Source organism: Protomyctophum parallelum, assembly GCF_964188405.1.
Source record: "Protomyctophum parallelum genome assembly, chromosome: 22".
NCBI classification, from domain to species: domain Eukaryota; kingdom Metazoa; phylum Chordata; class Actinopteri; order Myctophiformes; family Myctophidae; genus Protomyctophum; species Protomyctophum parallelum.
The window spans coordinates 16,283,222-16,310,741 of record NC_139714.1 but is presented as its reverse complement, the minus strand read 5'-3'; the positions used below and the strand labels follow the sequence as shown (position 1 = coordinate 16,310,741).

The window sequence follows — 27,520 nt, the reverse complement described above, 5'->3', positions numbered from 1 at the left end:
GATGAGGAATAGCAGCGCTTTCGTCGGGAGCTGGGGGGGGGGGGGGGCAGCACAAGTTGCACAACTAGTAAACCAAATGGTCAGATGTCCCCGATTCCCTGCACCACCAATAACGAATCCCGCTTACAGTAGGTCACTTTATGCGTAAAACCAGCTCCACTCCTCTAAGTGTCTGAAGAACTTAACCCATTTTGACCTGAGATCAGATTCTTTAACGTCTTCTACATCCTGAAAGTTTTCTGAAAAAGCTATGTCAGTCGTTCTTCGATTTTTCAAAAATAGCAGACTACATTGAGCTCGTAGCACTATATGAGCTTGTAGATCTGCTATTTTTCAATAGCTATAAAGCACAACATAATGGTAACACCAAAAGGGGTCCCCGCCCAAAACAGACTTGAGTTTTGTTTCCCTATATCCACATGGAATTTCTGGAATTATGTTTCGAATAGCCTACATTTCACAGCAGTTTGCATGATAATGCTATATGGACAATCTGTATGTCCAAAATTAAATGGCATATAGTTATTTCACGATAATGCTGAAACATAACTTAAATTACATATATCGGCTGTCGAACTTATAGGATAATTTATATTAAAGAAATATTGAAAAATCTATTTTGATTTCATCTGCATGCTTAAGAAGGATAGACCTATATAACCTATGACGTGACTACACTGGAACCACACCACCACAGTCCCAGGCATATAGGCACCATGTGTGTGAGACGCAACTTGGCCTGTTGTAGCGCCACCATGAGGCTGATTTGAAAACTGTCAAGTGGCATTTCTTGGTGAAGCCGTGGATATGCACGTGCCATGTCTTCCTTCTCAGAATGCATTTCTTTCATGTGGATTCCAAGGGATTCGATTTCCCAACAATTGCATAACTGATCTGACAGTGTCAGTGCCTGTTCCTCTCCGACGCTGATGTGCATCACTTCAATGTCTACAACTTCAGTTATGATATTTAGCGTGCAACGGCCAGGCAGGGCACAACACCCTGGGGACCTCTGCCCGGGGGAGGGCGCCCACACCGGGCCATGCACTACCGGCGAACTCCGGGGCGCACTTCCAGGGGGACCCGCGCTCCGTGGGTACCCAGGCCAGAGATCAGTAATTTTATATAGCTTGATGCTTATAGCCTACTCAAAAAGCTGAGGTAAAGCTGTTGTTTTTCAACAGCGTTTTGCAAATAAATAAATAAAAAATCAAACAATTCTACATCAACCCAAATTATATTTGAAGGAAGGTCAGTGCACACGGACATTTTCATAGCCTATATCGGCTATTGCATACCTATACAATTACAAATCTAGCATACAAATACTCGTGCACGCGCGTGAGTACACACACGCACGCACGCACGCACACACACACACACACACACACACACACACACACACACACACACACACACACACACACACACACACACACACACACACACACACACACACACACACACACACACACACACACACACACACACACACCGTCACTGATGTTTTTTCAACAAACGCACAGACCAATTTGACTTAATTTGAAGTGAACCAAAGACTAATAACTCCTTGTCATTATTGTTGCTTATATTATATGCGGTGTAATATCCATATGACCAAACATGCATGTTTTCAGCACTGGCATTCAAGGCCGGAAACTTTTTTGACTGCATGTGCGTGTGCATGCCATTTGCCATGCCAAAAAAAAAAAAAATGTGCAGGATACAATTTGCATATGTGAGCAAAGGACTTAATTTATATACTTAATTTTATATATTTCATTTTAATATACAAATCTTCTATCTCACACTTATGCCAGTGATCACCCTCCCATGCCATGCATGTGCCAATGTTGGCACATGTCCCAGCTGGCCTATAGCCTATATGATGCGTCATGCACATGATATCTGCTGTCATGCACATAATGCATTCTACATGCTCATCTTTCACTTCCTATACGCTCACTCTGTATATGTATCACTCTGAACGTATTGGGGCTACTTCAGGGAGAGGAGGGAGAGAGAGAGAGAGAGAGAGAGAGAGAGAGAGAGAGAGAGAGAGAGAGAGAGAGAGAGAGAGAGCATATATACTGAGAACATATTATGAACATATTAGAGAAATATATAAACATATCTTGTTTATATTATTTGTTCTGATTCTGATTATGTATAATTTATTATTTTGTTTCATACACTGTATGCAATGCTTTGGCAATAATATAAGAATGCTTGTCATGCCAATAAAGTATATTTGAATTTAATTGAGAGAGAGAGAGAGAGAGAGAGAGAGAGAGAGAGAGAGAGAGAGAGAGAGAGAGAGAGAGAGAGAGAGAGAGAGAGAGAGAGAGAGATGACAATATATATATATATATATATATATATATATATATATATATATATATATAGAGAGAGAGAGAGAGAGAGAGAGAGAGAGATGAAAATATTCCTCTCTCTCTCTACGTTCAGAATGATACGTACACAGTGTGTAGTGTAAATGTGTACAGTACAGTGTTTTAGCTCTCATGAATGAACTGTTACTGTACGGCTTCTTCTTCTGCCGAACGGGTTAAATACTATGCTGACGTGTCGCACCTCTTGCACCGGAAGACGTCGTTCCCTCCAGCAACGTGCCTACGCACTCGCACGCAGCGCCTGCTCTATAGCGGCTATACACGCACGCACGCACGAACGCTCCTCCGTTCGCCCCCATTCATTTCTCTGCTCTAACTAGGGAACTAGGGAAACGTGTGCTTTTGACGTGTGGCGTGTGTGCGCATGTGTTTCCGGTAGCAACGTGTTGGTAGTTACTGAGTCGCTGTGTGTGTGAGTCGCTGAGTGTGTGAGTAGCTGCTGCTATAGTGCCTCAGCCTCTCTCTTTCCTCCTCGGCTCCCAGTTGTAGAAGAACCACTTCTTCTTCTTATAGTCAGCCTTCTTCCCCCCCCTCTGGACCGTCCGGTACCGGTACCGCCACCACAGCCCCCTGAACCTCCACCAGAACCACCACCAGAACCAGCTTTTATAGGACATGATGGCTTCAGTTTCTGCACAGCAAGCTGCCCAGCAGCAGCAGCCCAGCTCTGGGACCCAGAACAACCAGGTCGCCGCTACATCGCTCCAGAGAGGAATAGTCAAGATGGTACAGTAATATATTATGATGATAATGGTTTTTCTTCTGTGTGGGAGACGTGTTATATATATATAGGAGATAATGACATGCTGGCTTTATTTTTTATTCAGGGGGAAAAGGCGAAATTTAAGTGCCAAGCAGCAACTTCATGCATTGATTGATTGAAATATTTATAAACAGTTTGTAGAATTACAGTATACATTTTAAGCACAAACTCAATACAGAGACTGTTAACTGTGAGTGGACGACCCAATTAAGCATTACACTTGTTTACAACAGGGTCCACATTGTTCAATTCATCAAAAACTTCATGCAAACTTTGATTTGGATGGTGCCCAGTGTGAGTGTGCCAGGACGCCGGTCGGCGTCGGTCACACACACCGGTCAGCATGCTTCCCCGGTGTGGCTTTATTTCCATGTATAACGTGAGGGACGAAATAATAAACAAAAACGCCTTTTCGGTTGACAAAAGTGTCGACGAGAGCCACACACCGACGTCGTTCTGCTGAAAGCGACGTGTTTACTACAAGCTGGAGGCGTTGATTAGCCTAGCCCCCCACCACATTAGCTCGCTTAGCTATAGCTTTAGCTTTGCTAGGTTTCTTTTTAGCCCCCAAACGTTAGCCGACGTTGATGCCTGGTGACCTCCTTCGCGCTGTTTCCGTTTCTTTTTTTTTTAGTTTGAATGAACCTGAACTTGAGAGGAATGAAAACATGGTTCTGACCAGCAATAAGCAGCACGTTTCAGTTTCAGTCACACGACCCACTGAAACCTGTGCATGTTCTCTGACAGCGTTAGCATTTAGCTCACACATCCATCCATACTCTGCACAGATGTTTGGACTCCCAGGTAGTTTGGCTTAAACTAACATGTGTAAATCCGGCAGCAACCAGCTGCTTGCCTCAACTTCAAGTGCATGATCAAAGTTCATGGTCTTACGCTCTTCCAGAGAATCCAATTTACTTAATTCATCACCTGAATTGAAAATTGAGTGTATAACTACTGTGGTAGTTAGCTGTTGGCTACAAGCTAACTTAAGTTTGAGTATTGGGGAAAATAACAATTGTAAGCACATTATACCACAATATGACATGGAACTGAAACCTTATTACCCTATTGTCTATTGCGGAATGTAACACAATCTAACTTGTAGGGTTCGCTCCTCACTTAATCTGTCGTATTGTCCAAACATAATTTGTAAAGTAGATTTTGATGTTGAATTTCTTTGTTTTAATAAATGAATGATTTGTTGAACTTGAGCTTATCTCTGGGTAAAGTGGTATGAAATCTAAAGAAGTGTATGCAGGAAACTTATCACTTTGTCAAGGAGTTTGCCAACATTGAATTGACAAACTCCTTTGACTAGTATAGTTGACTGAGAGAGAATTGAGGACTGCCCTGTGAACTGTGAACATTGGTCCCTGATGCACACCATCAGCTGAAAGCCAAGCTGTCTGACTCTGTATCTGTAATGTTGTGTACCCTGCCTCAAGTCACAGAATATTTGCCAACCACAAACTAAAGTGACACGTAGAGGTTTCTGTCTCCTCTAGTCTAGTACAGCATGTAGCCATTCGTGGTTGGTGGTACAGTAGCAGTAGCGTACCATCTTGGTTCATATCGATGTTATTTATGCCTTTCGTGGCCTACTCCCACACTCGTCCGCGTGGTTGTGGCGTTTTGTCTCTGGGTGAAACTCAAGTTATTTTTTTCCCCCTTTTTCTTTTTACTATAGTACTGAGAGTTCTGGCAGTTCATCTATACTTTCTTGGCCACAGAGCTTGATTGGCTTGGATTCAAAATCACAGCATGTGCTGAGCTGGTCTGGTCTAGCGTTTGCATTTATTGTGTTTTATAGCCAGTTAGATTGGCTCCCCATGTATTTGGAAGAAGAAAAAGCTAATTTATCAAAGTATCAAACGCATGGGCCTGTTCTTGTCTCTAGAGCAGGTGAGCAGGGTCCAATGGGTCCATGCCTGTGGTTTGGGACCGTTTGGGAGTAGTGTTTTGTAAATGAGCTAATCGCTTGTGTATCTGAAGTTCTGAACAAGTTGAGGAATATCTTGGTAAAAAAAAAAGATCTTTCACTCGTGCTTGGCAGTTGGCACTCATTTTCTTTTCTTTCCTCAAAGCAAATGTAATAGTTCTAACTTCTACATACTTGTAGCATACTTAAAACCCATTTTGGGCGAGAACCCCTTTTGGTGTTGGCATTATGTTAGCGCATTAAGTGACGCGTTTCGAGCTTGTAGGTCTGCTATTTTTGAAAAATCGAAGAACGACTGACATCGAAACATAGCTTTTTCAGACAACTGTCAGGATGTAGAAGACAATTTTAGAATCTGATCTCAGGTCAGAATGGGTTAAGTTGTAATGAGCCCCCCCCCTCCCACCCTCATCAAAGGTGGGCCACAGAGGAAAAGAAAAGTGACGAGGGAAGTCAAGCAAGGTCACGTTGTGCATTCAGACTGGAACGTAAACCCTTCTGTAAACAGCCAGAGGAAGGTAATGCAGCGCAGGGGCTGTTTTTCCATGACTTGGTCGCCCCCTTCCACTTGGCGGCTACTCGGCTCGCGTGAGTCAGTCTTGAGTGGGAAGAGGCAGCGTTCTTCTGACACGACACCATCATTATCTGGTTCTCATCTTAGATCAACAGCACCAACAGTGATGCTCCTGGAGCGACCGCAGATAAAGAGATGTTTGCTCAGATTCGTGTAAATGCCGTGGTAGTCAAACCCAGGACCCCTATAGGGCCGTTATCTTTGTGCCCTGTTTGAGCTAACGCTATCACACTGCGTGATCTCACCTTGTGTCTCTGAATGCTAGATTTGACCGCAAATCACCATGACAACGAGCAACACTCACTGGTTGGTTTCTTCCCTGCACTTCAGTGGTGGCTGGGCTTTGCTCAGCTGATTAACCACTTGAGCCCAAGTTACACTTTTACAAATGTAGCAAATCTACGAGCTCGCAACGGTCACACATTTAGCTGTTTTTGCCCAAAATAGTGATGCCACTGGTTGCTTAGCATCCATCTACCTACTAGCAATGATTTACACACACGATTTGCTGCATAATCGGCACATTAATCGAGGCATATCTTTTATTTGCCTAGCTAAAATGTTTCCATTTTACTCTAACCTTTTAGTGAAGACCCGCTTCAATGTTCATCAGTTGGCTATCGAGTATGTTTATTTTCCCTTTTTACCTCCATTATGATGAATTCCTGTTCTGTTCTTTGACTATATTGAAGTGTCAATTTGTACGTCTCTAAATGTTTTGATGAATTGAAATGGTGCACCCTCTTGTAAACAAGTGTAATGCTTATATGGGTCGTCCACTCACAGTTAACAGTCTTTGTATTGAGTTTGTGCTTGAAATGTACTGTAATTCTGCAAACTGTTGATAAATATTTCAATCAATCGACACAATTGCAATGTGATTTGGTAGTTTTACTCTTCTGACCGTCTAGTCTGTTTCCGTAGCCGACGGATTGATCTAGTGACTGATTGGAGCTCTAGTGATTGGAGGCTAGTGATTGGAGGCTAGTGAGTGACTGTACTGTATGTGTCATTGTGATAATAACCTGCAGAATGCCTACATTGTTGACTGTGTGATGGTTCATCTCCGCACAGGTCTTGTCTGGCTGCGCTATCATCGTTCGGGGCCAGCCTCGAGGCGGTCCCCCTCCCGAGCGCCAGATCAACCTCAGCAACATCCGGGCAGGGGCTATGGCACGGCGAGCCGCCCAGGGTCAGCCCGACATGAAGGACACCCCCGATGAGGTGAGTGGCTTTATCCCATTTTAGGCGGAAACCCCTTTTGGTGTTAGCATCATGTTATGCTTTAGCTATTGAAAAATAGCAGATCTACAAGCTCATAGCGCGCCACTCGGTGGCGCGCTATGAGCTTGTAGGTCTGCTATTTTTGAAAAATCGAAATCAGGATGTTGTAGACATTTTTAGAATCTGATCTCATGTCAGAATGGGTTAACAATTCTTGTGCTAAACAAGACCCCTCCCCAGGCAAACACCATGGGATGCTAATCTTGATAAATAGGTGTGTGTGCACGCAAGCGCAACGCAAGTTCGTCTCGGCATAAGTTTTATTTGATTGTTCCTGTGCCTTTGATTGTGTGACTTATACAGTACGTATGTATGTTTGGGGGGGGGGTTATCCTGGGTTTGGATCTAACTATGCTAACTATGACCAATTAGTGTGGAGATGGAGCCATGATTTAAGGACAAAGGTCATTCTTAAATCTTGCACGATAATTTAGTGATTTCATGGCTGTAGGGAGGGAGGCATTCCACAGAATAGTGTCTGGGTGATAAAACACATTTTTCCCCTTGAGCGTCCCGAAACTGGGGGCAACTAGATCGTCCCCTGGCTGCGTACCTGTGAGCACCCCTCACAAACATACAAAACATAGTCCTGTTTTTACAGTATCCATCCATATACTGTAGTTGTTACGGTGAAGTGGGCTGCTGTAGTTCGCCGGGCATGCTCTGCTGGTGGACATGGAGTGTATGTTGAAGTTGTAAAGCAGGAACATTGTCGTCTGTGTTATTATGATTATTCAAGTATATTTATTGAAGTTTGTACATGAGGCAGGACAGACAACAGATGCATGACAATTACAGAACAGACGCAGGACAAACCAACAACACCAGTACTCGACATGTATAAAATATAAAAGTCTGAAATACGTTGTCTGTTTGCAGCCCTTTGCCTTCCAAGCCAGAGAGTTCCTGCGCAAGAAACTGATCGGAAAGGAAGTGTGCTTCAACGTGGAGGTGAAGACCGCTCTAGGCAGAGAGTACGGCATGGTCTACTTGGGGAGAGGTGAGTGGAACGCTGCGCCGCTAGCTGGTCTTCTGCAAGGGGCTTTTTTAACCACTTGAAAAGTGGTTAAATCTGGCATCCCCATTTTGGGTGAACAAAAACTGATCACAGAACCGTCAGTCAGCGGCAGGAGGCAGGAAAAGTCTCCCGTAGTCTCCCTTCAAACTTTATTTAATCGTACGACGGTGCTGTATGTAAACGCGAGCCGATTTAACCCAATTTGTGCCCAAGAAGTCTCCAGACGTCTCCAAAAATAGCAGACCTACAACCTATGAGCTTGTAGATCTGCTATTTTTCAATAGCTAAATCATAACATAATGCTAACACCAAAAGGGGTTCCCGCCCAAAAGGGGTTAAACCAAAAACAAAGGCATTGCTTTGATTATTTCCGTTTCATATCGAGTTATCGGATCGTTCCAACTTCTATCACAGCACAATGAGCACATCTTTGGAGTGATGAGTCTCTGTTTCCCCCAGATAAGTCCTGGACTTGTATCAATTAACAATTATAAAATTATATTATAAATGATAAATTAGTATGAATCATTCATTTGATCTCGCAAGAGAGCGCATGTCTCAGCACCAACCGCGTCCGGCGAAAGAAAGAGGGAAAGTTTTTCTGCGTATTGGGCTACAATAATGTATTCGAGGTTGGAATGAACCCACATGGTGTTCCGACAGGAATATCCCACCGACATTTTTTGGCCAATTCTTGCAGCACTAGAACTCATTGACTGCCAGGACTATTTCGCCCCCCCCCCCCCCCCTGTTCTCTTTTCCAGGCTTTTATTTCCTCATGAAATTACAAAAAAAAGAAAACATTGAATTTGTTTTTAATTCAATGCTTTAAAAAATAAAGGGACCTATAAAAATGTCCGTGACCCACAAATGGGTCCCGAGTCCGACCAAGGGGCCAGCTAGGCACTCCAATGTTGAAGCGCTGGGCCCTAGTGGTAAGAGGAAGGACTGCAGGCGGACCCGTGGATTCTTGACGAGGAAACCCCGTGCAACCGAGCGCTCAATGTTAAAGCCCAGCTGCACTTCCGCATTTGGGCACCAAAATTTGGTGCCCAAATGCTGAATCGGCGAAAAAACGCGGAAATAGACGGTCCTTCCGGCAGCCTTCCGGGTGCTTCAAAACGCCACTGAGCAACTTCCACTGACATGAATAGCGGAGGGGGCGGAGATTCGCGCCAGATCAGTCTCTATCCTTTTAATACTCTATGGTCCCGACCCCGTTTTTGGAAACCAGTGGCTTATAGTGTAGTCTTTGTTGTTTTGTAATGTTTTGTAATTGTTTTCTAATGTTTTGTAATTGCTCCATGCGTCTCTACTTGTCTATCTTGTAGACACAACAGGCGAGAACATTGCAGAGTCTCTGGTCCAGGAAGGCTTCGCCACCGTCCGCAGAGAAGGAATCCGAGGGAACAAGTAAGCTTTGCTTTGATATTATAGAGTTTTTTTGCACACATGCATTCTAAGGGCTGTATTTTGCGTGTCTTAAGTACCAGGTCTTATTACCTAACTTGAGTAAACTAAAGACCTCGAGGCGTGATCAATGCTCTTTGGCCACTCAGAATAGCCAAATGGCATTGATCACGCCTCCAGATCTTTAGTTTACTCAAGTTAGGGAATAAGACCTGGTACTTAAGACACGCAAAATACAGCCCTAAGTGTCGGGAGTGTTTGTAAGTGCTCGTTGGATATCAATCGATGGCCCTGCGTAGTGTGTAGTGCGTAGTGCGTACCGCCTGTTTTGAAATGTCAAAATAATGCAGGAGACGGTAGTACGTTGCTTTAGCTGAAAGCGAGTTTATAAAATGCATTTGAAAATGTTGTTATATCGGTCAAAACATCGGTAATAAGTGGACGCTTCTTCATACTGTGTTTCTTCAGTCCGCTTAATCGCACCAAAGTATGTGTTTATGATCCAGAACGGTACGAGTGTTTTGCTGAACAGATACTTAGTTTCATTTGACGACACTCTGCATGATGAACGAAGGTAGTTAAGACTCACTAACATGGAGCCCCATCCACGCATCATCTACGTTGTGATTTAAGGGAGCTGATGGCTAGCCTTAAAGGAGAATTCCATACTAGAAGGCGTTCTTAACTTTATTTGTAGTTGTTACGTCCCCCACCAAAGAGGTCCAGGTGTTATTTGTAGTTGTTACGTCCCCACCAAAGAGGTCCAGGTGTTATTTGTAGTTGTTACGTCCCCACCAAAGAGGTCCAGGGGTTATTTGTAGTTGTTACGTCCCCACCAAAGAGGTCCAGGTGGTATTTTGTTTTGCGAAAGTGCATTATTGGCTATTAACCCCTACCATAAGCCCTCAATGGGGGTTGGGTTTTTGTGCTAATTCGCTTATTAGTAATATTACTATTTACATTATGAAGAGAGGATATATACAATTTTTTTTAAACTTTTTGAGCGATGGGAAATAGGCAAATTAGCACAACGCCCCATTTAATTAAATTCAATGCAATTCAATACAATTCATTGAGGGGTTATGGTTGGGGAAATAGCCAATAATGTGCTTTTGCACAAAATAACACCTGGACCTCTTTGGTGGGGACGTAAACTACAAATAAAGGTAAGAAAGCCTTCTAGTATGAAATTCTCCTTTTAACAGCCGTGCAACATTGCCTAAAAGTTCACTTGTCGCCAACTGTTCTTCCCCACACGTGTGTCTCGGTTGGGAGCCCCTCGAAAACGAGATGGTGGGGGTCTTTTTCCTAATAAAGAAACTTGACTCTCACAGCAATAATGGAGGTAGAAAGGTGACCGTGATTCTGGCTGTACAATAATCTTTTACCGAAGCTAATGGAATATGCACGTTTTGGGTTTCTGCATTAAGAGATGAAGCATGAGTTCAAGTCCGTTGCTCTCCCCTTGTCCCCCATATATGGGGACTAGGTTGGTGGAGGGTGTGTAGAGCCCAGGATCACATTAGATGATTGACACAGGGGTGAAAAATGGGTTACAAAATCGTGGCATAAAATATATATTAAAAAGAGATGATCTTTATAATTATATTCCTTTCTACACGAGTCTTTACAATTGGTTTCTTGTGGTTGGTTTTACGATGGTGCCGAATTCCAAAAAGTAATCTCAAGAAGATGCTTGACAAAGCTCCTCCAAATCCGGAGCTATTGTAATGAATGAAATGTAATTTGATCCAATCTGTAATGGTAGAGTATATGAATGTAATGGAACATTTTATAAATAACAGGGTGATCTTATTTTGACTTTGATTTTATTCAAAATGTAGGTGTGGGCGATTTTTTTCCTTTTTTGGGTTTTCCAAAACTATCCTATGCAGGAAAAAAAAACCCTGGACATTGTACTTCCATAAGTCCTTAAAACCCATTTTGGGCAGGAACCCCTTTTGGTGTTGGCATTATGTTATGCTTTAGCTATTGAAAAATAGCAGATCTACAAGCTCATAGCGCGCCACCGAGTGGCGCGCTACGAACTTGTAGGTCTGCTATTTTAGAAAAATCGAAGAACGACTGACATAGAAACATAGCTTTTTCAGAAAACTGTAGAGTGGAGAATTTTGACTTTAGAAGTTGCCATGCTGCTCCAGAAGGTGGCAGTATTACCCTGCTACAACAGTAGGTGGCAGTATTACCCTGCTACAACAGTCCAAACCAGTAACAACCACATTATGCACCTGCATTCATCACCACCCTTACTTAAACACACACATCCAGCACTTTGTGAGAACACGCCCCCCTCCAGTGGCTGTATGTGCACATTACAGGACAATTTGACTCAAGCTGTTATATTTGTGTCTCCCAACATGAAACGAACGGAGATGATAGCAATATTTTGCACCTAATGGTCCATCTCAAGCATTCTGTGCGATGGCCCAGAGGCGGGCTCTAATGTAAATGATGCTTTAACCCATTAAATCTGGGAAAGCGTCGGTGACATTTTAGATCATATAGGTCTGTGACATGAAAAGGTTTGAGCACCACTGATATAGAGCGTCGCAGTCCCCCCCCCCCCCCCCCAGGAAATGATTCTCCGTTCATTTTCCTCATAGACATTTCAGTAAGTATTTATTTAAAGACGTTTACGCCGCGGACAAAGCCAACTCGTCGTGACAAATCATGATAACAAACACAATTCTCTTTGGGCCGAACAAATAATTAGAAAGGTTACAACAGGTTACAACACTTTTTGTTGTTTTTTTATTCTTTGTAATTATTTGTTTGGTCCAAAATATTGTGTTTTGTTGTCATGAGTTGTCACGACTCGAGTTAGCTTTGTCTGCGGCGTAACCGTCTTTAAATAAATACTTTTTGAAATGTCTATGAGGGGAAAAATGCATATTGGGAATTATTTCCTGGGCCTGGCGTCGTCATGAAACGGGGCAGGACTGCGACGCTCTATAGCAACATACATTTTTCAGAAAACTGATTCTCGTGTTTTTTTTTAGAATCCGCCCTCAGGTCTTAATGGGCTAAGTATATATGCTGCTATCATTTGGCCAAAAGAGAGAGGAGCCATTACTTAGTGAGGACCTCAGCCTTTAGTTTATATCCCCCCTGTGTCCCGACGCACTATACATTAGCCCATTCTGACCTGAGATCAGATTAAAAAAAATTCTTCTATATCCTGACAGTTTTCTGAAAAAAAAATTTCAAAAATAGCAGACCTACAAGCTCGTAGCGTGCCACTCGGTGGCGCGCTATGAGCTTGTAGATCTGCTATTTTTCAATGGCTAAAGCATAGCATAATGCTAACACCAAAAGAGGTTCCCGCACAACATGGGTTAGCCCATGGAGAACGGGTACATTGATCACACTAACCACGGGGCGGTGATGATGATCATCATTATGATAACTGTGGCGCTGATGGCCACAAACGATGCTGATTGAACAAGTGTTCGGACGCTGACTGTGACTTGTGGGACGGTGGCCAGCCACTTTAAACACCCCACAGGCCTTTAAACGCCCCGGGCCTGGGCCATGTGCCCATTCTCCACGCACGCACGCACACGTTGCACTGACAAAGTAGAAGACAGACGCACGCATGCTTTGCAGTTTGCACTGACAAAGCTGGTACTCAACACAGATTTTTTTTTTTCATCTGGATCGATGGATGGATTTTCATTTTATTATTTCCTGAATGAGTATCAAATGATTTACCATTTGGCTGCGTTGGAACAACATGAACAATCTGGCATTGGATAATAACGACGTATAATAAATAATGATTTTTCTTTTTTTATAGGCAACTTCTCGTTTAGTTTTGAGACTCTGGCTTTCAGTTGCAGAATTTCATTTCAAAGATGACAATTACTTTCCTATACTGCTAATAAAAGTTTCTATACCGCTTTAAACCCATTTTGTGCGGGAAGCCCTTTTGGTGTTTTAAACATTTTGTAATTTAGCTATTGAAAAATAGCAGATCTACAAGCTCATATCGCGCCACCGAGTGGCACGCTATGAGCTTGTAGATCTGCTATTTTTGAAAAATCGTGGAAAATATTTATTTCAGAAAACTGGAGCATTTAGAAGATTTCTTTTACATTTTGAGGTCAGGCCCTAAATGGGTTAAGCACCATAAAGCTTCAGTACAATATCTGAGTCTGTTTTCTGAATCCAAGCACGTCCTTTTTTTTTTGTCTTGCTCTTTGCAATAAATAAAACATCACGCTCCCCATCAGTGTTGTTTTCGTCGACTAAAACTAAGATGAAAAATGTTCGTCTACCTTTTTTCACTGACAAACTGAATGGAAACTAAATGAAAACTAAGCTATGATGACTAAAACTATATATTGACAATTTCGTCAACAGATTAAAACCAGACTAAAATGCTAGGAAGGGAGTAGTGGACAAGTAATTTTACACTTGGTTGCATGCTGAAAATAGCTGATCTACAAGCTTGTAGATCGGCTATTTTCAGCAAGTGTAAAAACACTCATTAAGACGGCATCAAGACCCGCCAAAATACATTTTAGTCGACTAAATCAACTGTAGATTTAGTCGACTAAAATCTTATGGCATTTAGTCGACTAAAACTGGACTAACACTAAGACATTCCAGGTGACTAAAATGTGACTAAAACTAAATGAAGTTTCAGTCCAAAGACTATGACTAAACTAAAATAGAAATTTGCTGCCAAAAACAACACTGCTCCCCATGGGTGCAGTGATGCAATAAATGTATTTCTTTCAACAATAACAATACAACAAATGGCAGATCTACAAGCTTGTGTCACCATGAAACCCGAGTTGTGAATTTGTAGTTATTTTTTATTTGGCATGACATGATGATGACAACCAGGTTGAAAGTGTTTAAAACTTATTTTTGAAACTTAACTTGAGCTTTGTTTTAAAAGTTAATTATAGCAGACCTGCAGTTTTCTGCGAGTTTGTTCCAGATATGTGGTGCATAAAAAAAAAAAGAACGTTGCTTAATCTCCACGTTTTAGTGAAAGTGGGCTACATTATCACTGACACCCACTGTGCGTCCCATTGCTCAATACCATCGCCCCTCTTCTCGCTAGTCGTGTGTGTGTGTGTGTGTGTGTGTGTGTGTGCCAGTATAGGAGCGCTCTCTGCACACACAGAAGGGAAACCCCTCCAGCCATTATGATTCCTGCTCCCCTTCTCTAACTGCAAAGGCAGCAGGGTGCAGCTTCTTACGAAGATTCAACATTTTGTATCTTAAAAAATATTATTTTTCGTGTGTACCGTATGTGTACAGGGGAGATACGCAGCGGAAGCACAGATGTAGCCTACGGCATGTTCAAATAGAAGGGAACTGGAAGGTTCTCTCTCCCCTGGTGTGCTTTAACCCATTTTTTACCTGAGATCAGATTCTATAAATGTCTTCCACATCCTGACAGTTTTCTGAAAAAGCTATGTTTCTATGTCAGTCGTTCTTTGATTCTTCAAAAATAGCAGACCTACAAGCTCGTAGCGCGCCACTCGGTGGCGCGCTATGAGCTTGTAGATCTGCTATTTTTCAATAGCTAAAGCATAACATAATGCTGACACCAAAAGGCGTTCCCGCCCAGAATGGGTTAACAGTATTCCAGCACAATCTGATTTTTATTTGAAGCCGGGTCTGAATCCCTCGCTCAAAGGTTCTCTATCTGCCGCTTACATATACCAACTTCTGCCTGTAGATCTTTGCTAATTAATTATAGCCTCGTCAGTTCGCCTCATCAGTCAGTCCCGACTGCTGCCACTGTAGTGTCTGCTTTCCTCCATTATAGTGTTAATTAATGCTATGCTAAAAGGTTGTAAAAGTGGTAACGGTATCTTAAAAGTCGTACTGAACCAAATCCCATCCCTTCAGACTATGGCACGGTTATACCTCACTCACTGCAGCTGAGCGATGGCGTTTTTGTAGCCTGCCGGGTCACACTGCCAAATGGGAAGCATTTTTGTTAGCATGTTATTATTAGTAACCTATCATGTTTTCAGATTCACATTTTAGTGTGCTGATTAACTGGCTTATGGCCACCCTAATTAACAGTGGATTGTGCCTTCTGCCTGCACTATTCATTATGTTTAATTCGTCATTTTAATGCCAATAGAAAAATCTGTGATATACACACTATCTCATTCTCACACGGCAATCCTGTGATTATCCTGTGATGAGTATTAGACACTCAGTCCTGATGGTGGCGGTAACGTCACCATTATGCCTATTTTGACCAAATAAAGCGAATCTGGCGATGTCACTTCCCGTTTAAGGAACAATAACATCCGGTACTAGCTTTGGACTGTGCAGCACTATCGGATGTCCGGGATGCTAAGCGATCATCGTTGATTTTAATAACTAAGTCAAATTAAGCTCTAAACAAGCCCAAAATATCGCATTTTAGCCATGAGGGGGTTAAGTTTTAAATGATTGAGATTCAAAATGGAGAAGCTCTGTAATGAAAATCATGTGTGTGGGTTATCAATATTCATTTACTAAAGAGCTGGAGAAATAAAAGGGAAACCCAGAATCTGGTCAGATATCAATCGTTGGTAGTTTTGGTACAAATCCTTGAATATGTATTTCAGAGCGAACATTTTTAACTACATTTTTGGCTTCTGAGGGGTCCCTGGAACTACACATTTTCAGATGGGGGGTCCGTGGCCCAATATAGATAATTCTGGGGGTCCTTGACATGAAAAAGGTTGAGCACCACTGACGCATAGAAACATGGGTTTCTCAGAAAAAAATATTTTGAAGCCTCTACCTCAGTCCAAAATGGGTTAAAAATGGCTGTGGGATGAGGCAGTTAATTGGCCACAGATATACTGTATAATGGCAAATATGTACATAAGGTGCAGATATAAGAACATGGAACATTTATACTTTGTGCTGACCTGTGTGGTCAGGACAACCTGAGCAACAGGCAGGCTCGGCGCTCGCTCAACAGCCTGTGAGAATCTTTTCCAGAGACTGTTTCTTTTTTGCTCTGTAGGCAAGAATGGTTTGCGTTTCAGTCCGTGCTCTATCTGATGTGTCTGGCATTTTAATTGACTTCCACTCGGCTCCCCCTTAGATATAGCAGTCTGTTTTTCAGGCTTTTGCAAGATGTAAGTAAAGAGGAAACAAACTAATCTTTGCACCGTTGCCAGATCAATCGGCCAGTTGACCCTCGCTGCCAAACAAAAAGCCTGCTTTAATGAGTTGACTATTTTTAAGCTCTGAATAATTAAAGTGCCCCTTTAAAATCCAGTACATTGGACTTTTATTTGGAGAGATGCAATTAAGTGTGTCAGGGCTCGAAATTAACTTTTTTACTTGGTAGCGCTTGTGCTACCAATTTCAAAATGAAGGAGCACCAGAAAAAAATTAGGAGCACCCACCAAAATCTAAGGAGCACCAATATGTAATCGATTTTTTACATTCATAAAAACATTAATATAACGTGTGGTTTACAAATAATGACTAAAGTATAAAAATGCATGCCAGAATTTAAAATGTAGTGTCCAGACTTTCTGTCCCTCATCCATCCATCTCTTCAAAGAGACCGAGGCATCAAACATCTCTATGAGAACCCTCTATAGTCTACACTGATTCCAGCCAGTCACATCACCCGTTTTCTTTTTCTTTGTTTTGTGTTTTTCACCTTCATAGCCTATTTAGATCATATAATTAGAATTTCTAATATAAAATAATTTCTATGTAAAACATGGTATTTATAGCTATGCCTACTCACTATGCCTACCACTTCAGTAGTGGAAAATTACTCTAATGTTATACTTAAGTAAAAGTAGCAATACTGCTGCTATGTAGAAACCAGGTACTGTAGAAACACAAGTCTGCTATTCTCTCTCCCTCCCTCTCTCTCATTCCCCCTCTCTCTCTCTTGCAAGCGCGCGCGCACACACACACACACACACGCACACGCATGCACACACACACACACACACACACACACACACACACACACACACACACACACACACACCTCCTTCTCTTTTACATTCACAATCACAGAGTCCGTAGCGTAGTACTAGCTGGCTAGAGGTTGAACGCTTGAAATAATGTACTTTCTGACACATGGTGAAGTTGCGAGCCGAGGCGCTCTGGAATGTGAGCGATGCAGCGCTCAACGTCGTCCCATACCGTTGTGTCAAAGAGTAGTTGGTTTGTTAGCATCAAGTGCTAGTGCAGCTAGCAGTGCAGTGGAGTTGGATGTCAGAGAGCGGCTCAGAGCGCCCGCTTTCTATAATCGATCGTTGTAGCCAGGCGCACCACAGTAAATATTTGTAGTGGCACTGGTGCTCCCAAATATATTTTTAGGTCGCAAAGATTAAAATTCAGGCGCTTTAGCGACCAAAATGGTCGCTATTTCGAGCCCTGTGTGTAAAGGAAAGGAAAGAAAGTGTTTACCCAGGGTAACTGGACTAAGGAAAGGAAAGGTACTATGTTTACCCAGGGTAACTGGACAAAGGAAAGGAAATGTTTACCCAGGTTAACTGGACTAAGCTCAAGAACTTGTTTACAGCCAGGCCCTGCTCATAGAACATTTCATGTAGGGGTTGCTCAAGGGCACTTCAGTGGTGGTAATTTTAACGTGCCGGTCCGGGGATACGAACTAGCGACCTTCCAATATCAAGACCGCTCCGCAAACCGTTCGGCCACCGCTGCCCCCCAAGTGCTAGCGGCTATGTGGTCTTGTTTAGAGTATCCGCTAAAGATTATTTACTGTTTTTCAACGACATTACACCCGACACGGTATCGATGTCAACCTCAATTACATGCCACTCACTCTGAGAATAAATCTAAAGTCACTCGACCTTAAAATAAGCCTTGTATTGTTTCGGGCCAATAAAAACTAATCTCCTGGGAGCTCTTCAGATGTCAAAAGGCAGTCATAGTCTTGTCTCTTTTCATTCACCCAAAGTTCTAAAGAATATGACTCAGGAATATGGGGTCATGCATTTCAACAAGCAAAAACATTTTGAACAATGAGACTTTAAGGCCTGTGTTTAGACAGCATTTGTAATGTCTTTGGGTCTTGCCCTTAATTCAAGCTGCTGTAAACCCATCTGAGATGGCAGTGTTTTTTTTAGCAGAAGCTACTGTAGTTCATGACCAAAAGCACTCAAAGACGACATGTAAGAACAAATGAGGGGAGGCAGGCCGGGGTGGGTTTGGTGCGTGAAACACAATCAAACACATTTTAGAGATTATGCCTTCAGAAGTTGGAACAAGATTATTTGCGGGGGACAGATATGCAAAGTGAAATGTTGATGAATGTGTTTTCAAGCCCCTCTGGCTTTCATAGAAGAGCCTCATAATAGTTTTGGTTATCAGCAACACTTAAAGTAAAACACTGCTGTGCTCTGTCGAATGATGTCTTAATTCTCCACAGAAAGAGTTGAAGCCTGTACATATTGGCACGTCGTCCTTCAATTAAACTTCCAGCTGAATGCCAGAAGCATACATACCAGTTATGTTGGTGATAATGTGTATTATACTAAACACTTGCTTTCTTTTTTATAGAAAACAAAACCAATCGGTGCGGGCCATCTGATATTTAACAAGGATCTAATGACTTCTTACTAGTAACTGGTCTGGTCACATTCTACGACTCCAGACGTCTCATTGTCTGTCAACCACTGCCTTATTTCACCCTCTAAAATCACACTAATCATTTGCTAGAGTGACAACGTCCTTCTGAATGGAGCTATTGAAGTGTAGATCTGAAATGATTCATAAGAAGAAGAAGAAGAAAAAAACACTACGTATTGAAAGATTTCAGTTTTCATTGCATTCAGCCCTAGTCTCTTTTAACGCTGTGTGTGTGTCTCTCTGTGTGTGTGTAGTCCAGACCAGGCCAGACTGTGTGACCTGGAGGACACCGCTAAAAGCACCCAGAAAGGCATGTGGATGGCGGGTGGCGGCACACACACCATCCGAGACATGAAATACGTCGTTGAGAATCCTCGCAACTACGTCGACTCTCAGCACCAGAAACCAGTCAACGGTAAATGCACACGCACGCACGCACACATACACACACACACACACACACACACACACACACACACACACACACACACACACACACACACACACACACACACACACACACACACACACACACACAGCCCTACTTTATCCCCTCAGGTCAAAGCCAGTGGTCATCAATGTTTTTCAGATGACTCCCAATCTGAGAGAGAGAGATGAAGCAGAGACCCCACAACTTTGTTGCAGATTAAACTTTTACATGGATTTCATAGAGAAGTCCTTTAGAGTTGAATCCAACACAGGCTAGAGTTATCGCTCTAGACTGCTGTCAAACATGTTGATCTGTAGTTTCATTTGACCACTTTAAACTGACTTGGTGACCTTGACATTTCACTCTCGTTGCCAAGTTGAGTCGCCGATCTACAAGGTCACAATGCCTCGGAGGTCGAGGCGTTGTGAGCTTGTAGATCTGCTGTTTTTGGCTAAAGTTCTCTTCAGAATGCTAGGGTTTAAGTGGTTAATGTAAAAAGAAAAGTCCTATCAAAAGTCCTATCACACAAAGATTTGGTGGCCCCCCTGTCGTAACTCTGAGGGCTCCCTCCCTGTTGAAGAGCCCTGGTCTAAGGTCTTGGGGTCTTGCTGGCTGCCATTTTAGCTCTCGATGTTGTGCTGGCAATATCCACTCTGCAGCATGTAATGGCATCGTCCTAATGTAAACCTCCCCTTAACGCTTCAGTCTCTCGCGCCTCGCCTCCTCCACGTCTAACGCTTGGCTCTCCATTCATTCCCAAACGAGCAACGTTAACGGCAGCTCAGCTCATTAAATGAATAGGGGGGGTAAATTAGAACGGGAGGGCTTTGTTTTTTCTCCATTGTTTTATAACTTGTTCTCCACCGTTCACAAGAGAGAGAGAGAGCAAAAGACTCGCTTGGAGAATGCTTTAACCCATTTTGGGCGGGAACCCCTCTTGGTGTTTATAGCATTATGACATACTTTAGCTATTGAAAAATAGCAGATCTACAAGCTCATAGCACGCCACCGAGTGGCGTGCTATGAGCTTGTAGGTCTGCTATTTTTGAAAAGTCGTGAAAATGTGGTGCAAATCTTTGAATAATATATTTCAGAGCGAACATTTTTAACTAAAATATTTGCTTCTGGGGGGTCCCTGGAACTACATATTTTGAGACGGGGGGGTCCGTGGCCCAATAGAGATAATTCTGGGGGTCCTTGACATGAAAAAGGTTGAGCACCACTGACATAGAAACATGGGTTTTTCAGAAAAGATGTTTTTATCGACCTCAGTCAAAATGGGTTAATGCAGCTATTCAGCCGAAGAGTCTTAAATTTACCCTCCTTGAGTTCCTGCGCTCTACAGTAGTAATACCAATATGCATATCTTATATACACGTGCACGCACGCACGCGTGTAACATGTAGGTGCACAAAGAGTCCCTCTCCAAACACAATTATGGTCTGAAATGTGTTTCATAAAGCTGTCTCACTCTCTCTCCTCTGGGGCATCAGAGGAATGAGATGTGAGTTTAAATGATTATGATCTCACTAGATCACTGATTGGGTCAATAAGTTTTGTCTGCTTTAACTTATTGGCCTCTTGCAGCCTGCTGGTGTTTTAAGCATTATGTTATACTTTAGCTATTGAAAAGATCTACAAGCTCGTAGGTCTGCCATTTTTGAAAAAACCCGTGAAAATGTGGCGCAAGTCTTTGAATATATATTTTCTTTCAGAGAGAACGGTCGCCAACCTTAATATTAATATTTATATATACAATATACTGTATTTAATACATACTCTGTTGTCCGGTTTTAAATTGCTAGGATCTTGGATTGCTTGATTCTATAGGCTTAAAATGATTGATATACATATTTTTGGAAATCTTTATTATAAAGAAATATATAATGGGTCTGGATGGAGAAAATGGCTGCCACTGCTAAGCCCTAAATCGGATAGATGAGTGGAATTGACACAAAAGAGCAGGCACAATTGGAACTGGAACCCTTGCAGAGATTAAAATAGGGTGCATTTTGCATCCCAAAACGCAGTTCATAGTTAAGGGACGCAATAAAACAACGACCTCTGCATCCACGGGATGCAGAGGTCGTTGTTTTATTGCTGTTTACTGACCTCCAGTTCTATAGGCAACACAGAATGGCCTATGGGGGGACTTTTTATTATTTCCAGTGCACACAACTCCATAGAAAAATGTGTTTTATCCCAACAGTGATATATAGGCAGGTGATATATATAGGCAGCAAGTGCCTATACTCAAATGTGCTTTACATGGCTGGGCATGAGAAACAAATAAAAACTACTTTATTATGGGGGAAACAAAAAGGTGCGATTAATTTCTGTAGTTAATCGCGATTAATTTGTCTGTAGTTAATTAATCTTGATTAACGCGTTAAATTCCCGGCCCTAATTGCGTCCCTTTTTTTTATTCTAGTTTATTTTGCTAGCTTTAGTTATAATAATAATTTCTTCTGTTTTCTACATGAATATAACCACATTATAATAACCATATAAAATGACATGGGAGTTAAATGCTGCAATTTGTAAAAAATGGCAAAATATGACTCCTAATGTCGTTGAAGTGGGACTCATCAAATGTCCCTGGGACTCATCTAAAAGGCCATCCCGGAACTCATTACATTGAAAACCTATTTACATCACTGCCCTTGTCCGTACTGAACAAAACATACTAGCATTGATTTGTATATATATATACCTGTATGTTTTATTATATATGTTGGTACAGTGGTGGCATGTGAATTGGCTCCCGTTGACGTGACATTGCACGTTTGACGATGTCCTTGAGCAAGAAGACACTGAGTCCTATTGATGAGCAGGCAGGGCAACGTGCACGGCTGTCACCACGTCTGTGTGTGTGTGTGTGTGTGTGTGTGTGTGTGTGTGTGTGTGTGTGTGTGTGTGTGTGTGTGTGTGTGTGTGTGTGTGTGTGTGTGTGTGTGTGTGTGTGTGTGTGATGTCAATTACATCACAAAGCTATTTGATTGGTTCACCTGACTAGAGAAAGGCACTTTATGAATTCAGAACCAACACATACCAAAGTGTTTAACCCATTTTGTGGCGGGAACCCCTTTTGGGTGTTAGCATTATTATGTTATGCTTTAGCTTTTGAAAAATAGCAGATCTACAAGCTCATAGCGTGTAGATCTGCTACATGCCCCAAACCTAAAGCTTGTAGGTCTGCTATTTTAGAAAAATCATGAACATGTTTTTAACTCAACTCTTTGCTTCTGAGAGGTCCCTGAAACATTTCCAGAAGGGGTTCAGTGGCCAATTTCATATACTTTTGGGGTGTCCTTGACATGAAATATTGAGAACCACTGATATAGAAACATGAGGTTTTTCAGAAAAAAGGACATTTAAAAAATATATATATACATTTAAAAAATGTCGACGTCAGGCCTAAATGGGTTAAGTCACCAGAACCATTTTGAATGTATTTATTCATGGGGTCTCTAAACTCTTCCTCCCCCCCCCCCCCTCTCCCCTCCCTCTTCCAGCCATCATTGAACATGTGCGCGATGGCAGCGTCGTGCGTGCCTTGCTTCTCCCAGACAACTACCTGATCACCGTCATGCTGTCTGGAGTCAAGGTGAGATGTGTGTGTGTGTGTGGAGGTGTTAATGGGTTGGCCCCTTGTTTTTCTTTTTCGTGGTGCTCCTAAAATGCGGCGACCCGTCTCGCCGGATGGATAAAAGAGGGATGAATAACTTATAGCAAAACGATATTTATTGGATGAGTGGGGAGTCAATGGAGGGTATTGCAACTCTAGATTTAGCCCTAGAATGGCTCTTGTTGTAGATTCATCCCATTTATTAAAAAATCTAAATTTGCTAAAATCTAGGTCAATGTGTGGTCCAGCCCTATGGAATCTAATAAAAACAACTTAATACTTCCTATGGATAATATGAGCGTTGCGACATGTTGTGAGCTTGCAGATCAGCTATTTCTTTAACATGCGACACATCGTACGGCGAAGCATACATCAGGGTTCCCTTCTGTTTTTAGCTGAAGCGACGTAGTCAGACAGTCAGACACACATGGCTCCTGGGTACAAAAATAAACAGTGTACACTACCTGACTTTACGATAATAAGGGACAGTATGTCGAGACACCGTGTTCCTGTTGGGCAGCAGCAGTGCCAGTCCGCAATGCTTTAAACTCTTCCCACTCCACTATGTCGGAACTAAAACCTTAGTACCCGTAACAAGTCGGTGGCCGGTGCCTAGGCTGTGAGACGGCATCGCACACGAGTAACCATGCTGCTCCAGCACCTGGAAAACAAACACAAGCACAGCGGCAAATGGGAAGAGTGCAAAGCATCCAAAGCATGCCCTTTTACACCGGGAACTACAGTAGTTTGCTATCTGAAACGGAGAAGACGAAACTATTTGTGTCAGGTTTTCTCACCTCCTCCCAGCAGAAAGCAGCATGGAATCCTCCCCCTTTTGAGTAAGGACGCGCTGTGATTGGCCACAATGGCCAGTGCACTTGTGCAAGACGTGCTGTGATTGGCCAGTAGCCACTTTGAGTGGCAGTCGGTGGAAAATGCTCTCGCCACAGAATTGACTAGTATTCTGGCCATAATAATCATTCTGGGCGGCCCCGGCTGTTGGTACGCAGAAGCGCTTCCTGGCGCTTAATTGACAGCGCATTTAGAATTTTGACGACGCATGCGCGCTGGCGCACCGCTTATGTGCAGCCCTGTGTATAATACCAGCTGTATATTATGGTATTCATCGGCTGAGTTGCGATGGTACAGTGATGTCAAAGTGAACCACAGCAATTCCTCCTGAGACGGTCCTCCTCAAAAAACAGCTCCATAAATCAGTCCACTGAGAGAATGACTAATCCTCAAAGAACTGCTCCATAAATCAGTCCAATGAGAGAATGACTAATCCTCAAAGAACTGCTCCATAAATCAGTCCAATGAGAGAATGACTAATCCTCAAAGAACTGCTCCATAAATCAGTCCAATGAGAGAATGACTAATCCTCAAAGAACAGCTCCATAAATCAGTCCACTGAGAGAATGACTAATCCTCAAAGAACAGCTCCATAAATCAGTCCACTGAGAGAATGACTAATCCTCAAAGAACTGCTCCATGAATCAGTCCAATGAGAGAATGACTAATCCTCAAAGAACTGCTCCATGAATCAGTCCAATGAGAGAATGACTAATCCTCAAAGAACAGCTCCATAAATCAGTCCAATGAGAGAATGACTAATCCTCAAAGAACAGCTCCATAAATCAGTCCAATGAGAGAATGACTAATCCTCAAAGAACTGCTCCATAAATCAGTCCAATGAGAGAATGACTAATCCTCAAAGAACTGCTCCATAAATCAGTCCAATGAGAGAATGACTAATCCTCAAAGAACAGCTCCATAAATCAGTCCAATGAGAGAATGACTATGTTTAACTTACCTGTCTCTGTGTATTGTATTAACCACATTTACCGGTCAGGCTCCTACTTGGCCTCACCCCCCGAACCCACCTCACCCCTGCCCACTTTGACAGGCTGGGATGGCTTAGGGTCGACGACAGAGTACAGCATCTTGCAATGGGTCTGGTCCACAAGATTCGATACACCACCAAGTTACCCATGTACCTGTCTAAATACTTCCTTAATGTAAACGAAGTCCACACCCACAACACCAGAGGGAGTGCAACAAACCATGTACAACCCAGATTCGGCACAAACAAGGGACTAAATTCTTTTCGCTCCTATGCCACCAAAATGTGGAACGCCCTACCAACAGTCATTAAGACATGTGAATCCCTTGACTCCTTCAAAACCGCTCTCAAAGGGCACCTACGGATGGCTGCAATTTGAAACTGGCCTCTGTAAAATCTGAATCCCCCACCCCCCCCACCCCCATTTCCCCTCACTGTATAATGTATCTTTTCCCTTTTTTGCTTCCTATATGATGAATTCCTGTTCTGTTCTTTAGCTACATAGAAATGTCTATTTGTATGTCTCTAAATGTTTGTATGTCTCTAAATGTTTTGATGAATTGAACAATGTGGACCCTGTTGTAAACAAGTGTAATGCTTAATTGGGTCGTCCACTCACAGTTAACAGTCTTTGTATTGAGTTTGTGCTTAAAATGTACTGTAATTCTACAAACTGTTAATAAATATTTCAATCAATCAATCAATCAAACCGTGGCTCCCCTATTTTCGGCAATTAACTATATAAATGATATTAACGATATAAAACAAAACTGTAAAAAAATAAAAATACTTTACTTTACTTCACACAAATCTAACCACTGTTAATTGGTCGACCACTTAAACCCTGCATACTTCATTGCCTGGGGTCCACCAGGGTCCTATACTGGGTCCCATCCTTTCCTCCCCTCTACACCAAATCTCTCTATGACATGTCGAGAGATCTTTTTACCGAATGCTTGCCTATTTTCGCCGTTATGACAGGCCCAGAACAGGCCCATTATGACAGGCCCAGAATTGGGACGCTCGGCTTCAGATGGTTACCATCTATTTATTTCTATATCTCTGGGAACGGCACACGGATATGACCAGATAGAACCCCCCAAAACATAAGCAAGCACAGTGCATGTAAAGTCCACTCGACCTTAAAATAAGCCTTGCAAATCCCCGGGAGCATCTTCAGATGTCAAAATGAAGTTATAGTGAATCTCCGTACAGTCTGCTGGCTTGTTTTGTTATGTTTTTTGTACTGTACAGTATGTGTGGTGGTATGAATGTCAAATCTCAACTTCAAACGGCAATCCCACAAAAGCGGCAAGCGGTTTTGAGCACCCTGTGGTGGTAACACATAATCGAGCAGTACACCAAGGGGCTGAATGTGGAATAAAATGATAAAGGTAAAATGGTGAAAATAAGGTAAATGATGATAATTAAAAAAATATATATACAGGCTTCTACGCAAAAAAAATATTAAGAATGTTCCCTTGGATAGTTAGTAGGCATGGATGGACCAACTTCACTCTGTTGGAAAAAGACAAATCAGCTTGATCAGAACGCCAATGTTATGTTCTGATTTCTGACTTCGTCATGCATCTCGGTTACAATATTAACGCCTCTAACGGCCAAGCTACACCAGGCAATTTTGCGCACGTGCGTATGCGTTTACTGCGTGCGTACAGTGCATTTGGATAGGACCAATATATGTCAATGATACCAGCTACACCAGACACACGGATACCGGCGCGGGCCATCCTACGCGTGCTCTAAAAATAGGATCGGTTCTAATTTTTTTACGTGCGTATGACTATGCCCCCATGCGCGCATATCTATATATCCTCCCGGAAGGTCCCGCACAAATCTGCCGCGCGTCTGACAGATGGATGTAGCCAGGGCATTTGGCTCACGCACACACGGTCCGCGCGTTTAGAGTAAACGCACAAGAAAAGCCTGGTGTAGCTTGGCCGTCAAAGATCAGATTTACTAGCGTGATGTAATAATGGAGGAATAAAATCTCCCTCATCTGCTTGGCACTCTAGTGCATTTATTCATTAAGCCCTGAATGTGTTTAATTAGGGCTGCTTTTAGATTTTTCTAAATATTGATTAATTCTTGTCTTACAACAGTTGTGCTGTTGAAGAGGACACCGTTTTACTGTGTCCTCCACCTCCATCAACCAGATGATTATGATGTTGTCGTGAGCATGTACGTATATTGGCTATTTTTGGTTGGCTGTGGCGATGCCAGGAAGAACTGATGAACTGGCCATTCAAATTCCTTGCCAACAGTCTGAGCATGGCGCCAGAAGTGCTGCAAAACCTTATCCTCTCTGCCTCACAGCGGCGTGCACAGATAGACACTAGGTGGTGCTAGAGCACCCCGTGCCCTTTTGAAAATAAAAAGAAATGTACAGTACACTGTACAGTATATGGACCATGGTGGCATTGATCAATTCTTGATAAAAAAGCTTCTAATATATTATTTAGGCCCCACAATCTATAAATCTCACACCATTATACACTCTATACTATACTCTATACCGGAGATCAGATTCTAAAAATGTCTTCTACATCCTGACCGTTTTCTGATGTTTCTATGTCAGTAG

The 27,520-nt window shown here is 42.5% G+C and overlaps 1 protein-coding gene across 1 annotated transcript in view; it reads left to right on the top strand.

The window, feature by feature from the left end:
* The first annotated feature begins 2,848 nt into the window (after positions 1–2,848).
* The window catches only part of snd1 (staphylococcal nuclease and tudor domain containing 1), a 360,720-nt gene continuing 336,048 nt past the window's right edge, over positions 2,849–27,520 (top strand). The window contains 6 exon segments of the mRNA XM_083794554.1: positions 2,849–3,137; positions 6,765–6,914; positions 7,854–7,974; positions 9,324–9,405; positions 19,275–19,435; positions 22,966–23,057. Coding sequence (XP_083650680.1) covers positions 3,027–3,137; positions 6,765–6,914; positions 7,854–7,974; positions 9,324–9,405; positions 19,275–19,435; positions 22,966–23,057 — 717 coding nt within the window. The 5' untranslated portion in view covers positions 2,849–3,026.